General features: G+C 39.1%; 1 protein-coding gene across 1 annotated transcript; it reads right to left on the bottom strand.

Moving 5' to 3' along the window:
* Positions 1–1410: 1410 nt before the first annotated feature.
* Positions 1411–16258, bottom strand: LOC115398450 (solute carrier family 28 member 3-like). Its single transcript, XM_030105204.1, has 17 exons — positions 16130–16258; positions 15708–15793; positions 15458–15549; positions 13600–13789; positions 9017–9161; positions 8824–8937; positions 7897–7974; positions 7458–7538; positions 7239–7319; positions 7032–7157; positions 6772–6870; positions 6220–6420; positions 5925–6122; positions 4547–4628; positions 2823–2921; positions 1807–1921; positions 1411–1575 (listed from the first exon to the last, which is right to left on the bottom strand). Exons 1-17 carry the CDS (start codon positions 16193–16195, stop codon positions 1458–1460), a joined length of 1971 nt encoding a protein of 656 aa, XP_029961064.1. The 5' UTR covers positions 16196–16258; the 3' UTR covers positions 1411–1457.
* Positions 16259–18062: the final 1804 nt, after the last annotated feature.

Here is an 18062-nt window from a genome sequence, read left to right as displayed (position 1 = left end):
CCAGAAAATAAAAATCCAAGCAACAACCTCAATGGTATTTCAGTTTTCGAAATTATTTCCCCCCATTTAAATGTTCCTCAAATTGTCGACATCATTCTAAAAACGTGGTGTCTTCTATCTGCTCTTGATGTACTTACTTTTATTTTGATCCTCCTAACAAATATGAACATGACAATGAGTAAAACAGATTCTTTTTTTTTTTTTTTTTTGTAATTGGGAACATATCATTAGACAGAACCTAATAATGTCCCATATATGCGTCAGTGTCTGATGGCTGAGTTTAATGTTCTCTCTTTGTGGGTGTGTGAAATTCACACATGTGTGCACACCTCCTGCCCACCAAGAAGGGAGCCATCTGACCTTTTACTTGTGGTGGATTTAATGACGAGACTGTCATTCGTGGCCTCTGTGAGACATCCTGGTCTCACACATGCAGGCGCCTCGGAGGTGCTCGGCCCTGCAGGCCTGCTCAGTGCTCAGCGGTCAGGCCAAATCTGTCACGTCCCTCATTAATAACAATAAGAATAATTAAACTACTGCTACTACTAGTAATAATGATGATAATTCTGTTTTTGGATTATCCGTGCATCTCAAACCTCTGAGCTTGTCCTATCTGAACATAGGGCTGGTCTGTGAAAGTCAACTAAATGACACCAGTGACATCTAGTGAGCAAGTCCTGCAACAGAAAACACAAGAAAACTCACATTCCTGTACTTTTTGTAAGGTTTTTTTTTTTTCCCTTTTAGTCATACTTAAGAACAATAATTTTCTCCATTAATAATTTCCAAGTTTTCCAAGTTTTAGATCAACCTTTCGATCTACACTTGTTTTCTGAGAAATGTGTTTTAGAGTTAGATGTTCTGTAAGGTAAATCGAATCTAATGCTTGCTTGTTGACACTGTATCAGGTATAAGGTTAAAAAGTAGAGAGTTTCCTGGAGAACATTCTTTGTTCTTTCAGTAAAACTGTAACATTTTCTGTGACTGACGTGTTCTCAGTGTTTTTTCCTCCTTGGCCATAGTTAAGAAGTTAGTGTGAGTGTGTAGCAACTGACAGGTTGCAGCTTTTCTTTCATTCTTACCAGGCCTTGAATCCAACTTTGCTTTTGTACTAAAACCTTTAATTATGGCTGTGTGTGACGTCTCTCAGACTGCGACAGGTTTGAAAAACGAACGCATTCGAACCAAAGACGGAATATGCAGCACAACAAAAATACTTTGCTAAAGAGTATTGTTGGTGTTCATCACTAAAATGTAACAAAGGCATGAACATCACACTGCAGCAATACTGAGTAACATTAATATTTCAATTAAAATAATCTACATTACAACATATACATTCATTCATCAATGCAATAATACTGTGTGTGTGTGTGTGTGTGTGTGTGTGTGTGTGTGTGTGTGTGTGTGTGTGTGTGTGTGTGTGTGTGTGTGTGTTCTCCTTTGTTCGGGGCTTTTCACAGCACCAGGCTGCAGTTGAAATGTTCAGACGGCATGTGTGTGCAGCATCCCTGCAAACTGCTCAGACTGAATCCTTCTCCGATCGTCACGTTCCTCAACTCATGTACCGTCACACTGCAAATAAGACAACACACATGCATGCACAAACACACACACACACACACACACACACACACACACACACACTTTTGTGATGCATTTACAGTGCAGATAGAAATTCAAACACATCTGAGCAGATGAGTTAAATATATTGAGCAAATTCACAACAAAGTCATGACAATCTGTGTTTGTTACTTAGAAACTATTGTTCTGAAGGCATAAGTGATGCGATACTGATACACACACCTGTTGTACAGTTGTGTGCAGCAGCTCAGCAGGCTTGAGGTGTTGGTCAAATTGAAGTTGTTGAACTCCAAACTCAAGAAATGTTGACACTGAAGATCAGGGATGTACAACATACCTAAACATCCAGAGAAAAACAACAAAGAAATGAATAATCCACAAGAAAAATAGAGTGATATATTATTTGCACAGGATGTTGTGTGTATGGTATATACACCTCACAAAGTCATATTTATTTATTTCCAAATTATACATGGTTTTGTATGATCAGCATTTAATCTGAAGTGATAAGATGAGGAAAAAAATAGTAATATTCACAATTTGCATTTGAATTTTTACACTTAACATGGAAACAATGTCATAGAAGAATACATAGAATACATGCCTGCTGGACTGAGAATAACTACAGATAAATTTACAGTCATTATAATGAACTGGTGTTTCACAATAGTGAAAGCATTTTTTTTCATTTGAAATTCCACTCACTGTTCTAAAGTTTCACTTTCATAGCTGCAAAACTTTGCAGCTTGCCCTGTGTTAAATGCATATTTCTAAGCCATGAGTCAGTGCGACTAATAAGCCTATACGTCTATAAATAAAAGCTGAAGTCACCAAAAGCTGCCATGATGAACAGACTGTACGGTACATGTTTACAGGCCAGCACCTTATTTGGCAGCGCTTGCTGCTAATATGACACATAAGTGTGAATATTCATGTAAATGTGCTCTAAAACAGTGGTTTCCAACACTGGAGACTCCTCAGATAGCCTCTGATGGAGATTACAGATTTTCGGTTGAAATCTCTGCTTAGTGAACAGTCAAAAAGTTTTTCATCTCTGCTCTACATTCAAGTGATTATGTTGTTGTTGTTGTTGTTGGAGCTTCAGAGACAGTGGAAATGCAATGTGACGCTCTGCTGGGCTCACAACAAGTGAAGGGAAGGTCTGAATAAGGTCAAACGGTAACAGACACCTTGTGTGTATGAAGAGCAGAAGGCGTTAGAGACAATTAAACAGTTACCTGCAATACAAGCTGTCATGAAACAGGAGACGCTTCCAGCAATCAGAGATCTGAGGCCACAGCTGTAAATGTCGGCTTGTCTTTCTGGAGCCATTGCAGCTGGAAAAGAAAAAAAAATCATACCTTTTACTGATTTTAAGACTTGTTACTTAAAGAAAGTTTATTTGCGCATCTTTTATTATGTAGAAAATGTTATAGAGAGAGCATTTATTGACATTGTTTTTTTTTAAATACCAAGAGCACTGAGATTTATGAATGCACAACAGGGTGATTCTGAGGCATCTCATCTGAGTGCAGGCTTCATTTGTTTTTTATTAAACACCATATTTCCTCCAGCGATTCTTCAGCTAATGACTTGTTTTGTCATCATGGCCTTTGAGTTCTGTTTCTTTTTGTACTATTGACATATGCGAAGATACTCACATTTACACTTCAGTCATCTGTTAGTCGATTTCACATTTGCTGATTGTCTGGATTTTGTTTTGTTTTGAGGGATTTTAAGGAAGCCAAAAGCCGACTGAGGCTCGTTCCTCAACCCACACACTCTAACCTGCTGTAACAGATGGACTCCTCACCACTAACTTCCACTTGTGCCATCCAACAAAACTGAAATGAGAAAATCAAGGCTAGGCTTTACTTTAATTTGTCTTCCTGTAGGTTGGATTTCTTTTTTTTTTTTTTTTTTTGGGTGGGGTGGGGTGGGGGGGGGGGGGGGGGGGTCTTTTTAATAAACAATGAGTCAGAATTAAAGCAAGGAGGCGTGAGCTCTCAGAAAACTCTGAGCCAGAGGCGGAGCGTGGGTCTCAGTACAGAGGGGGCGGAGCATTCTCGACAGGCCCTTATGATAGTAATTTTACCATTCAAACAATACCTCATGCTACCATCAAACAACACACTAATGCTCACTTTTATTGAGCCAAGCAAACCTATATGCATCAGAAAGCAGAATAAAGTCACAAACCAGTTCACAAAATTGTTCTGAAGAACAAATACACATATGCACGCACACACACAACTGCAGCCTGAGTGACAGCTGTTAATCTCCGAGCGTCCGCTGTCCATGGTGCTGAAAACTCAAATAAAAAGTCACGGCTACATCTGTACCATCTTTGATACAGCTCAAATATAAAATGAACGCAGCTGGTCTAAAATTACACAATCTATTCAGATAGATATAGACACAGCTATCTATATCTTTTGGAATTCACGTATGTTAAAAATAGACTCGGCGATCTCTTCACATGGCACATTCAAATAGGCAGGTGTTTAAGACCACGGCATTCTGATAAAGATAATATTTTTGAAGGTTTCACTGACTCACCAATGGCTCTGATGTTAGGTTTTGGGTAGTACCGCTAGCGGCTAGCATAGTGTTTAGCATACTGTTTAACTTCCCTCCAAAGAGTTCAGATCAAGTGCAAAAGAAAAAACTCGTTCATGCCGCACAGCCAATCAGCGCTGGCTTACAGCTCTGATGCATTCATGGACAGTCGTAATGTAAGAATTGGCAAATTGGAGCCCACACTCATATGCCTATACCTTCTCGCACACACTGCACGTTTTATTATTAGAATAATTTATTTCCGATAAAATGTGAACACATCACATGAAACGGGACCCTATGACCTTGTGGGCCCTGGGGCGACCACCCCCTTGCCCCCACTCTGACTCGCTACAGCTCTGAACGTTAGTGTTTCTGTTGTGTGTGTCGGTTTAGCACTCACACAGCACTCCAGTCGACATTCCCAGGGAAGCAATGTTGGAAAATCCACACAAGGCATAGGTTGCAATGGCTTCAGAGTGGACCTACAAGGAGACACAAACAAAACTGAGCTAAAAAAAAAAAAAAAAAAAAATATATATATATATATATACACACACACACACACACACACACACACACACACACATACGTATATATATATATATATATATATATATATATATATATATATATATATATATATATATATATATATATATATATATATGCTTGTCATAAAAGGTCCCATGGTAGACAGTGACTGTCAAAGCACAAACCAAGCATAAGTTCCAAAGAATAGCCCGTACACAAACAAATTCCTCTGTTTCGAAGGTCCCGGTGAGCACAGTGGCCTCCATCATTTGTAAATAGAATAAACTGGAAACTAACACAACTTTTACTAGTGCTGGCCGACTGTTTAAACTGAGCAAGCAAGGGAGAGGGGCTTTGTCAGGGAGGTGACCAAGAACCTGATGGCTCCTCTGTCAGATCTCCAAAGTTCCTCTGAGAAGAGAAGAGGGCCTTCCAGAAGGACCGCAATCTCACTGCAATCCATCAATCAGGCCTGTGTGGTGAATAGGCCAGACTGAAGCCACTCTTTAGTAAACGAAACATGGAGTTTGCCAAAATGCACCTGAAGGATTCTTAAACCACACAAAAACTAAATTCTCTGGTCACCAGAAACACAGATTGACCCATTTGGTGCAACAGTCTTTCCGGAGGACAATGACCCTAAGCACGCTGCCAGGATATCAGAGACACGACTCCAGGACAATTCAGTGAATGTCCTTGAGTGACGCAGCCAGAACACAGGCTTGAATCTGATTGAACATCTCTGGAAAGATCTGAAAATGACTGCACACTGACGCTCCCATTTGACCTGAAAGGTGCTGCCAAGCCGAAAGGGGAAAGAGGCTCCGAAATCAGTGTGCCAAGCTTGTGGCATCATATCCAAAAAGACTTGAGACTGTAATTTCAGCCAAAAATATCAGTAAAGGCTGTGAATACTTGGTATTTATTTGTGCAGGAACCAGTGAGCCTGGTAAATAGTCATCGATCATGGCTGTATATCAGTCAAATATCTCCCTAAACATTTATTTGTATCACAGACTTAAAAAAAAAAGATGAAAATCAAGTTAATATTTTTGCTTAATAATACCAGCAGTTTCTCAACTGTGTTCTCTAGCATACCAATTAGACAGACGTCTATGCTCAAACATTTGGCTGCTTGTCTGATTAATTAATCGCTTTCACATTTTAAAATGTTTTGTCAATGCAGTCACACAGAAAACCACACGAGATTCACAAACTGACAAAGAAACAGAGACACAAACACTTACAGAAATATACTGCTTTATGTTGTCCACATACTCCGGCCCTCCAGCTTTTCTTTTCTTAATCAGCTCTGACAACTTCTGATAGGCGACAAACTCATTCAGGAAGGTCTTAATGCCGATCAGCTCAGCAACAATGAAGCTGTCCTCCCAGGAAACGCCCATCATGAAGGCGAGCGGCATGAACACGTAGGAGCAGATGAACTGCAGCAGGATGAGAAACAAAGAAACACATACAGGGTCGGTCTGTGTTTAAATATCGGTGTTTACGAGTTGAATAAGTGTGTTTGTGAGTTTTTACTGAGAAGCTGAGCTGCGGGTAGCCGAAGATGCCGCCCAGCCAGGAGAGGACGGCGTCAAGAAAACCCAGCAGAGCCATGAAGGCGATGATGTTGACGATAATGGTGGCCACAACCTGTATAGCCCGATGTGCGCCCTGGGAGGCTGCTTCCAGCACATTCTTACACTGTCTGAGGAGAAAGACAAGCCCCAATGTCAACATCTGGCAGTTCTTTTAATGTCACAGTTTGTGTGCTGCCGTCTGACCGGATGGTCATACCGAGGAGGCCTCAGGTGCTGCTGCAATGATTAGTATATCAATGCAGATTTTTAATCATTTTTAAAATCCTCCACTAGCCACATGGTCTAAGATTCATCATTATGAGAGGTTTGCATAAAAAATTCTGTCAGAAGTGATGTAATGGGAGTAAAAAATGAAAAATAGCAGATGGTGTTTCTGCAAAGAGTAAATTGATACCGTGTGGGGAAATCTGTGTTATGCTCATATTTATTTATATATCTATTCATTCTGAGCTGATGTATACCCTTCACTTTTATTTCTGACGTCACACACTGCTGTGGAGGTCTCGGTTTCAGGCCAGAACATTTTTGCGATTGCCAGGGAAGCTGGAGCGGACATTAATGATGCCGTCATCAAGTGCGCTGCTTCAACCTATGAAAGAAAGTTAGAAGAAAAATAAGAAAAGTTATAAAAATAATATAAATTCTTATATTCTTTTTCTGAGCTGTAAAAGTGCCCTTTGTCTCAGTCCGTCAGAAACATACAAGCATAATGTTGTATACATCACTTTTTAATGCACATTGTTTTCTCACCCCCATGGAGACGAAGGCCCCCAGAACCGTCCCAGAGACACTGGCGAAGCCCCCCGTCATCACTGCATGGAACTCAGATACAGTTAGTTTTCTGATGTACGGATAGATCAGGAGAGGCGCATCCATCTGAAAGATGTTCGAGGAAAGGTTGGGTCGATACACAGCAATACTCTGCAATGTTAGCGACAACTGTTTACATGTGCTTACGTTGCCCAGGAAGATATTTCCAGCTGCAGCCATTGATTCGGCTGGAGAGGTTCCCATGGTAACCTGCATTATGAACCCAATCTGGGAGCAAACCATTTGTCACAGTTAGTCAAAGGAAATATCAAGTTGTATAGAAGCCTTTTTTTTTTTTGTTTCTGTATCTCCTAATAAATGATTTTTCCTAATATCATACAGATGTCAAAATATTTAAGTTCTTACCTTACGTATGAGCCAAGGTATAAAGCCGATGTAGTGAAGAATGGAAGTGACTGAGCTGATAAAAACCAATATGGGCATCAGCTGTGAAGAAAGCATAGACAGCAATGCTACTATATTCTTTTGTCCTGATTTACAGGTTAAATGCCTGCTTTGTCTTCTCTCACGTTGGATTTTTTTATTCTATTTTCACATGTGCAGTTGAAATTCTCGCAGCTGACATGATTGTTTTGTCATCTCATTGATTAAATAAACAACAAAAGCTGAGAAGAATATGCATCACGTCACCAGATTTCAGAAACTAGACTACTGTATTGTGCATACATTGAGGATAAACGCATGCTGATGTAAAATCATTCATTTATTTGAATTTTCATGGTCATTTTGCTTCTCTTGTTCAATTCTTCCTGTCTGCTGTGTAGCTGACGTGAGTGTATCATACCTGGAACACAAAGAAGTGATCCATGTAACTGTCACCAAACACAAACTCCGATGCAGCATCTGTGAAGGACAAAAACACCTGCGTGGAGAAGATTTGGAATTGTTAGCAACAGAGGAAAAAAGATGCTAAAAGGCTGGTATTTTACATGTTATCGACAGTTCAGATCCAAAAATAATAAATAACTATCAAAGCTGCCAGAGACTTGATGCATGCAGTTTTATTATTTTACTAATGCCATCATTTATTGTATGCCATTTGCTTTTTATTTTTTGAGTATCTCACTTGGGATTATTTTCCTGAAATTATACTATATGTATCGGGGAAACAATGATCTGTTTTTTTAAGGAAGGTGGGTGCAAACCTCCATGACTTCTTCTACTAATACAAGATAAATTTTTCTTAATCCGGAATTTGAATATTATTTAATTGCCGAGCGTTTCATCAATGCGCTGCAATAAAACCAGGCTGATATAAATTCCCTCGAATACTTCAAATAATTCGGTTTTTGTTGGCACTATAGCAGATTGACAGATCTACTTTATAATCAATGATGAGGCTGTAGTGAATGGATGGTCAGTTCCGATCACTGCAAGTGAACCAAATATGTCTTCTTAACCACGATCAGGCAATCCACAATGATTAATGACAGTTATGGCAACTAATTTAATAAAAACAGCTAACTTTATGTGTTTAAGTTTAATCAACCTGCTCTGTTTGATTGATTTTATGTCTAATTCAACTCAGTATCACAGTAACTCAGTCATTGCAAATGATTTATACTCAGGATGAGCATCATTCTGGTCTTTCAGCTGTACAGAAACTGCTGATGTTTGAATGGTCATTGGCAAATCCATGAATGTATCTGAAGTGAGACATAAACGTTGACAAAGTGTAAAAATGTCTGTGTGTGCATGTGTGTGTTCATGCCTCCACTTGTTTTCCAAGCCACTCCAGTCCACTTAAGCCAAACGTGGTCCTTAGGAACAGCAGACCGAAGATAAACTGGAGCCCAGTCCCCCACAGCAAAGTCCGCCAAGACCACTGGCAGACACATGAACAATGCAAATCATCAAGTAGAGTGTGTGAGTGTGTGCGTGCATGTAGATGCCGAATCGCTTACCCTGAATGGGTGTTTAGAAAACACCAGCATTAAGAAGATGAGAAGAAGCAAACCGGAGAAAGACACGAGCTGCCTGGTTCCCTGCCTGGCTGTGTCCAGGACCAGCCAGGACACCACCATCAGCAGTCCTGCCCCACACATGACCCTGATGAGGAGGAGAACGATGAACAACACCTGGACGACATGTCATTTGTGTTATAAGACTAAAGCAGGCATGTTATAAAGAAGTTGCAAGATGACAATACATTTCAGGAAGGGACGAGATTGTGCGGTTTGACACTCAGTCATCAGCTGAAGCATCTTTTTATGCTTTCTTTCAATATCAGGAGACAGATCCAGGGGATAATTGGACATGAAATGAAACGATATTGATGCATGGTCATTTCACTATTTACAATAATGGCCATGCTGCTGTGACACAACAGGTCCAGTTTCCCCAAATAATTCAATAAAGTCTGTCTGTCTCTCTGCCATGATTAACCTTCACTTACTTGATGTACATAATGTGTGTTCTCCCTATATAGACAATGAATTGCAAAAAAATCACAAGCTGCAGATCATGCAATAGAAACAAGTATTTTTAACACCTGAGCTGCAAAAAAATTAGATGACAAAAACATGTATTACTGTCATGTAAGACTCAGTCACACTTTTGGTACAATTCAGTTTTATATGACAGTTGGCCCAGTGATTATGGGAATAAGCGAATGTTCCCACATATTTCCTAAAAAGGTTGATGAAAAAGGTTTCCCCTGCAGGCGGCTGATCAGTAAAGTTGAGAAAATTGACCCCAGAGATCAAATGTTTTTTTAAACCCACTTTTCTGGTATTCTTGCTGTATTGTTGGAGAATATAATGTGTTTTTAGCCTCACTTTTCCACTGAGGTAACTGCTAGTGAAGTACTCTTCAGCTAGTGCAATTACTGTACTTTATGCACACTGCAGTGCACAGCAGTTCCTCTCACACTTTGCCATCACTGGCTCTTGTTTCCTTTATGCTGCTCTGTTTGAAGTCAGCACTCATGAACAGCTTCACTAACAATGAATTTCCTCCATCTGAGGTCATTGCTGTTGCCTGGAGACCAAAAAACCTTCAACTTGTATGAACTGTCTTGTTCTATATTTGCATTTCATGTACTGAGAGTTACTGTCTAGTACATTCACTCTGCCGTGTTAGTTTTTTTTAATAATGTGGTTAATTGAGGAGGAATCTCCTGATTGGAAAATTGCAGGAGTCACATTTTTCAATAACATCTTATTGTTACAAATTGTACATCAGATGAGAGATTATAGTTCTGGAAATACCAGATATGCTGTATTATCTAATTTTTCTGTCTGGATTCAGAGTGTCTGAAAGGTTAGTGTGAATATATGGCATATTGTGCTATTATTGAGTAAGTTGCTTCACTATGAAGGGGAAGCATTCAGTAATAAAGAAATAAACTAATAATAATAATGATAATAATAATGATAATAATAATATTCTTATTATTAGTCTGAGGAAGTCCATGGTAATTGAAACCTTATGTGACAACTTCCTCCATTAATAATTGTTATTTTTTCAACTCGAGGAAGATTATTACATGAATTTTCAAGCTATTGAAGACAGACAGACAGACAGACAAACCATGATGATGACATTACATCCGCTGGCAGAGGTAAATATGTGCTCCAAGTTTGTCATACCACAGAAGTGTGTTGTTAACCACGCTGTCAAATAATGTGAATGATTATATACACACTAAATTAATGTGTTTTGAAGAAAATGGTTGAATTCACTTTACACGGACTAAGCTAACTTTTCTGGTGCTTGGTGGTGGATGACTGCGAGTTTGGGACAAAGTCCCTTGGACAAACTGGGACTAACTTCTTTATAATGTAACACACATAGCTGACAAATTCTCACTTACCACGATCATGTTTTTTTTTGTTTTCATCTTCTTGATTTTTCTTCCTCTAGCGTGCCCTGAGGGATATGTCCGCTACATTTTGTGTGTTTGACAACACTGACTGCACGTTGATGCAAGGGCTTCCAGTCAAGTCAACCCAAAGCCAAGTCAGCCACATGCAAACTCGCAGGGCTCTCAAGTCTCATGCACTGAGTGTGACAGTCACACATTTTGGTCTTTTGTCAGGCACTCATGCCACACATTGTATTTCTCACGCAAAAAAAAAAAAAAGTAAATTTGTCTGTTGCGCTGCTGCTTTGGAGGAATCAAACACCAAGCCTCTCACTTAACTGTCAATCAAAAAAGGAAATGGGCGGGCTAAAGTAGCGCAACAACCAATGAAAAAAAGCATTGTTACAGCCTGATAGAGCATGATGGGAAAGGGGTGGGGAGTGGGGGATGCAATCAACCATCCATCGTCATCCATCATCCATTCAGCTCTGTGAAACTCCCGTGTATATTTTTTTCTGTTTCCCACATTTTTCTATTATAGTGTACATATGTGCCTGTCTTAAAAGTATATTCAAATTATATTTAATTTATATCTGTTAGTTTGAATCTGTAATTTAATTATATCTGTCTTAAATTCATATTTAAATTATGCTTAATTATGTCAGTTAGCTTACATCTGTTATTTAATTATATCTATCCTAAATTTATATATTAATTATATTAAATTTTTCTATGTATGGTTGGACTTTGTAAATTTCACATTTCACATTTCTATTCCATTTCTATTTCTGTTCTCTGTGCTGCTGGAACACTGCATTTTCCCCCTGTGGGACAAATAAAGGGCTTTCAATCAATTCAGATCAATCTAAATGTTTCAAATATCGCTGTGTGATAACATGAGACAAGGCAACAATTAAATTTGATTTGTAACTGTAGATAGCATTTCTACATTTGCAAAAGAATAATAAAACACAATAGATGTATGGCAATAGATATCTGTACTTCCATTTAAAAGCTGCCTTTGAATGATCAGGACTCTATGGCTGTAGCTCTGTCACTTCACGTGACTCACTTTGCATCAATATGGTTCCTTCTTTCTGTATGAAAATGTCATTTAGAACTTTCCTGACTGAGGAGTTTGCAACAATGTATCGTTTTAAATGACGTCATCATCTAATTTGACCTAGATATGCAAATGAGCTTCTATACAAATTAGAAGATGACAGAACGTTACTAAGTGAGGAGTTGTCAGTTTTAAAGGTCTTTTGTTTTTATCAAAACGCAATAAAGTGCATCATATTTAATTTAATCATTTAATGTAAATATTAACATTTCACATTATGCACTTTCATTTAAATCATTTTGACACTGTAATATGTATAACACAACTCACCAATCAGTTCAATTCAGAATCAATAAGGTTCCTTCTCTCTTTGCACAAACTTCATGTCGGCTCAGGTGGACTTCGCAGGAGGAAAAACCAGGCTGAAAGCAGTGAATGCCAGTTCCATAGCAGCAGCGCACCAGACAAATTTAGCGATATTTTTTTTCAACGTGAGAAATACAATGTGTGGCGTGAGTGCGTGGCAAAAGACCGAAATGCGTGGCTGTCACGCTCAATGCATGACACTTGAGGCATAGGGCTATGCCGACTTAGCTTGGGGCAGAGTTGGTTAGGGCCGACTTGACTGTATCCCGATGCAAGCCGGGTAGTAGTGGGGCCCCATTAGGTAGGTTCCCGACGTGTCATTGAAATGTATCGGGGGGGGGGGGTTCTAGTTGTGTCGCTGATATCCGCCGTCTGTCGGGCCCCCCTACTAGCAACTAACCGGTGAGTACTCGGAAAAGGGCCCCATGAGGGGGATTTTCGACAAGCTGTCGTTGCAGCGTCAAGTGTAGCGCCTTCAATTTGTCATTGAAATTGACTGATGTCAGCCGTCCCTCGGGGCCCACTTCAGCTCGGGTCCCTAAATGCCTGTGTTGCCCATCCCTTAGCGACGCCTCTGCCCGAATGGAATAAAATGGGCGTAGGAGATGTTTAGGTGGAAACAGTTCACAGTCCTTGTTGATGTGGAGGAAAACAAACATCGGACCTTAAAGCGCAGATATGGTGAACATCTTGTGTGTGGCATGCCACAGAGGTTAAATCATTCCAAAATGTTAAGTGTAGAGTAAAATAAAACTGCAATTCTTTAACAAAGAAACTGTTACCTTAAACATTAGCTATTCTATAATTAAAGCACAGGGGTTAGCAGACCTGTCTCACTATGAGAATATCTTTTATCTGAGTCTGGGGAAGAGGCCTTCCTGTGTGAATCTTCTCACTCATTGGTTTGGGGCTAATTATTGACTCTAAATTACACTTGTAAATGTGTGTCTGTCTGTTTGTCACATGATGGACTAGTAACCTATTCAGGGTGCATCCTGCCTTTTCCCATTGTTGGATGGAATTGGCTCCAACTCTTCATGGCCATAAATTTATCAAGATAGTGTAGAGGATGGATAGATCAATGGATGGATACATGCTGAGAACCTGATCAGAGCAACCAAATGCAGGAAAGTCCTGTCGTGAAAGCCAGCTCTCATTTCTTGCTTGGGAAACTGCATTCGAATATCACCCGTACTGTGAGAGTGAGTTGGTGGAAACATGCACCGTCCAGGTGAAACGATAACATTTCTTACCAGCGGATCTTAAACCAGTTTCTGCTGAGAGGCTCCCTGATCGGAGACAACCTTTCCCACACCTGGTCGCCATAGCGTTCCATCGTCCAATCCCACCCCAGGAAGAAGACGGTTACCAAGGAGATGACCAGAAGTTCCACAGCCTCGTGGAAGTTCACAACACATGCTGCTATCACCATGGCAACGTAGCCTGAAATAAATGCAGAATAATTAAGAATTACAGAGCACAACAGTCATGATAATAATTCACTTTGCATCATTGTAATAGAAAATAGGAAAAACTGTGACAAGCAAACAAACAAATAAACAAAAGTTAATAAATAAATGACCCATCTCCAAAACCCTGGATCCCTGAGAGCTCTTTACAATAAATTGAATCTTACAAAAGATATATATCAGTGATATCTTTTAACTTTTACACTAGTTGTGCTTAGGCAAATGTACAAAAATATTCCATATTTTACTGAAATACAGATTTTTCTGAAGCTTCACATTGAGCTGAACAACAGACAGAAGGAAGCGATTTACATCAAACTGACACAAAGATCATCTCTACAACCGACACATGATGAATCGGATACTCCAGTGATTCTGGAAGCAACTCCTGTAAAAGAAACTGTAATACTGCATATAGTAGGGTAAATTCATAATTCAAACCCCTTTCTCAGCTCTTTATTGGCATCTTTTATTCTATTTTCCTGTGCCAAGTCTGACAGTTGGTAAATGCATTTTGAGCGGTAAACTTAAAAATCCCCTGACCTACCAATGCTGACCTGAAAGAGATTAAGAGCAGAGTGTAACTTTTCAGCTAATTTATCAGGCTGTCACATTGCCACAAGATTTAAACCTTGGTGTGGTATTTCGAAATTTCATCTTTGTTATTATATTAATTGATAACCACTGTCATAAATGCAAAACTACAAGTAGAACTAAACCTCTGACTATTTTGAGTGTTGAAACTCTGTCATACTTGATGTAAGAGCGGATGTTCATATTTTGCATATTTTGACTGTTTCTCAGAATTACTTAAAACATTAAAAAGCAGGGTAGGATGGTGGCAGATAGTTTGCAGAAACGATAACAACTGGCAGAATGAATGGACTGAATTGTGTCTTTCTGGGTCAGTATTTGATCACCTATGGTAAACAGTTTACTGGAATTAGTACTTAATTACAGTTACTGGCTACTTTTTCCAAAAAGTAATGTGCATATAAAGAAAAAAAAAAACCTGTTCTTTGAGAACTAACATTCTCTCTTGGTTCAGTTCAGCTGTAACACATTAGCTGGGCTGCCGGCGCTGTGAGGGTCAGTCTGGTGGCTGGTTCATTCATTCATTACATCAATTATGAGAGGAAGACTCATAAAAACATGTCAAACTATGACAGCAAGACAAAGCAACAACTAAACAGCTGAGATGGGCAGTGGTTATAGATTAAAGCTAGTATTACTCACAGTTAGACATCTTTCAGGTTTCTGAAAGAAACATTATCTAACCTGAATTATAGATTTTCTTAAACAATAAATTCAATGCAAACTAGAATAGTTTATGTAATGATGTTGGCTTTTAATCTCATGAGCTAGACATCCTACAGCTTTTAGTGTGGCTGTGTAAACAGATATAAGTCTACACAGCACCAGTAAAACCTGTACTACTGATAACAGAGTTTTCTTCAGGGCACAATTAAGGTACGAAGGTTTAGACTGCTTGTTCGAGTTGTGTCATGACCCAGGAAAACACATGCCTACTTCTGAAGTTTCCCTAAATATTGTCAGAATGTGGAGGCCTCCAAATAGAGACCTGCAATCTAAACCGAGTTAATAGGTTACAAGTTAACAGGTGGTAATAAAGATAAATTACCTGCTGCCAAAACACAACTCAGAGTCAGATGAAGCTGGGCTTTGTGCTCCTCCAAACACAGACAGAATGCCTCCATTTTTCTCTCTGGCAAACTAGGAACAGAGCAGGAAGCAAAATGGGGAAAAAATATGATTATAAAAGCCATATACTGTATGTTACATCAAAGGGACAATGATGTTGAAAACATGCAGAAAATTGAACATATAGAGAAATGGTGAAAAATAACAAAAACAAAAGAAAAAGCAGAAACCTTTTGATGTGTTGGTTTTTCTCTTTGTGTGCATCTTCTGTGAGTCCAAGAGCAGAATCCACACCAACGCTCACCTGATCCTGTTCCTGCCACATAAATACATTTCATATAGATGATATTGGGATACTGTATCTATAGGAATGTTCTTGAAAACATGACATATTTATGTATTTTCACACTTGTGTGTTTGGATGCAGACAGAAGGACTGCACTAACAACTAAACCACAGTAATATATGCATTTACTGAATCAAGCAGATTTCACATCATTTGTCGGAGAAACATTGCCTTGAAAACTATGCTTCTGTTCTGCTCTAGTGGATTACCTCAGATTTAAAACTTTGTCTTAGTCTTTGAATTCATTTTAAGGGAGCTGTTTCTGATTCAGATAAAACATTTTTAAAGGTGCATGTGAACACTCACCTCTGACTCAGATGACTGTTTGTCTTCTCCATGTTGACATTTCTTTAGTGTTGCACTCAGCTCCATTTTCCTCTCACTGAGTATATGTTCAAGGGCTCAGCAAACACTTGTTCAGTGACTTCTGAAGGCACACCTGTCCTCCCCTTTTCCCCTCCTCTTGTCCCTCATTCCTTTCCACCCAGTGATTCTGTTTGGTTACATTGCTCTCTGGGTGTTGTTCTTTCTTTCTTTCTTCCTGTGACTATACGATTCCTGCAGTACTAAACTGCTGCCTAATTTAGCTGTCATCAGGTTGAAAATTAAAAAGTAATTTCAGGATTATTTCAACAAAGACACTCGCAAAATCCACACAGGATAACATGCAGCCTGCAGGCAGTGCAGCTGCTGTTACCTTCCTTCATTTTCTTTAAAAGCAGGAAACTTTGACCTTTTTTCTATCCAGTTTTAAATGAGGCTACTTCTCTCAGTTGTGCTACAGCTATGAAAGTAGCCCTTGTAAATGTTGCCATTAATAACATATATTAGTTAGCAGTGATCACTGAGCCATTTCAAACGTTTTTTTTTTTTTCAATTATTTTTTATTTGAGGGTAAATAATTAATCAACATGTTTTTGTACAGACTGCATTTTTCATTCATTGTTGCGTTTGTTGGTAAATCAATAAAATATAAAATTGGATCCAAAAACACAACAATGCAGACTAATATTCTTTAACCATTGTGCTGATTTTTTTTATACAAACCTAGGTTCTACAAATAAAACTACAATTCCATGCTCCCCTCAGCCGCCACTAGAGGGCACCAGCGTGTCATTTGTGAGAACCTCGCTGCTGTGTGTTGAGGTCCGAGCAGGTTCACCTAAGTCCACACGACACTGAGTGACACTTCAAGTGACCATTCAAATGAGCTATTAGTACAAAGACATTGCAAACAACACCTTATCAAAGAAATGATGGAAAGACAATATTATTTCCGATAACAGTGATGAATAAATGAGGTGATGGGGAATTGCCCTGGAGATTGGCTGCATGAGTTATCCAATGATTAAAAACACCGCCACATTTTTATATTTTTCTATTATTCTGACCCTATCAAAGCCAAATATCTTTCAACATGTCAATGTAGAAGCCCCATGAGTTTTAAACCACTAATCAAGGCAAAGCCAACAAAGAAAAGGCAGAGAAATTATTCTGACTGATGGATTTGTTTGTTCATAGATCGCGTCAAACCCCTTTGTTGTTTGAGCCAATGGGATGTTTGCTTCATAAACTCACTCATACTCACTGTGTCTGCTGTCCCGGCCATGACCCTTTCTCTCCCTGTTGCACATAAATTCAAAGAATAGTAGAGGATGAATTCTTTTCTGAAACCACATAAAGTTTGTGGTCAATAGTTGGACTTGGGGGAACAAAAGACACAGACGAAAAACAGACAACTGTTACATAGAAAAATGACATTTAGGATGACAGAATGTATTTGTCAACACAATAGCCAGTGATAACAGTTGATTGTGATGCGACAACACAAAACTGACACACAAAGATGAAAGTTGAAGATGATACAATGAAATTTTGAGAGAAGAAGTGTAGGTGGTTCAATACCGGCTCAGTACCGAACAGAGATTGTTTTAACACACACGTGATTTCCACATCAAGTCTCAGTGTTGCAAACCTGGTGACAGCAAAGCAATAACATTCTGTTCAATTCGGTTTTATATTTAATGCAGTTTCATGGCATTTTAACAGAGAAACCCAACAGACAAAGAAAGAAAAAACCCTACATGACTGTTATGATATAGGATGTGAAAAAAGGAAAAATTTCAATCGTGATGCAACAAAAGTGATGACACAAAGGCAATTATGACACAGCAGGTGTTGATGAAAATAGGTTGCATTGATGTGAAGTGCAAAAACCCGCCATCATGATGCAACACGT

This window comes from Salarias fasciatus, chromosome 12 (genome assembly GCF_902148845.1).
Source record: "Salarias fasciatus chromosome 12, fSalaFa1.1, whole genome shotgun sequence".
Taxonomy (NCBI): Eukaryota; Metazoa; Chordata; class Actinopteri; order Blenniiformes; family Blenniidae; genus Salarias; species Salarias fasciatus.
This window is presented reverse-complemented; position numbering and strand designations above follow the sequence as displayed.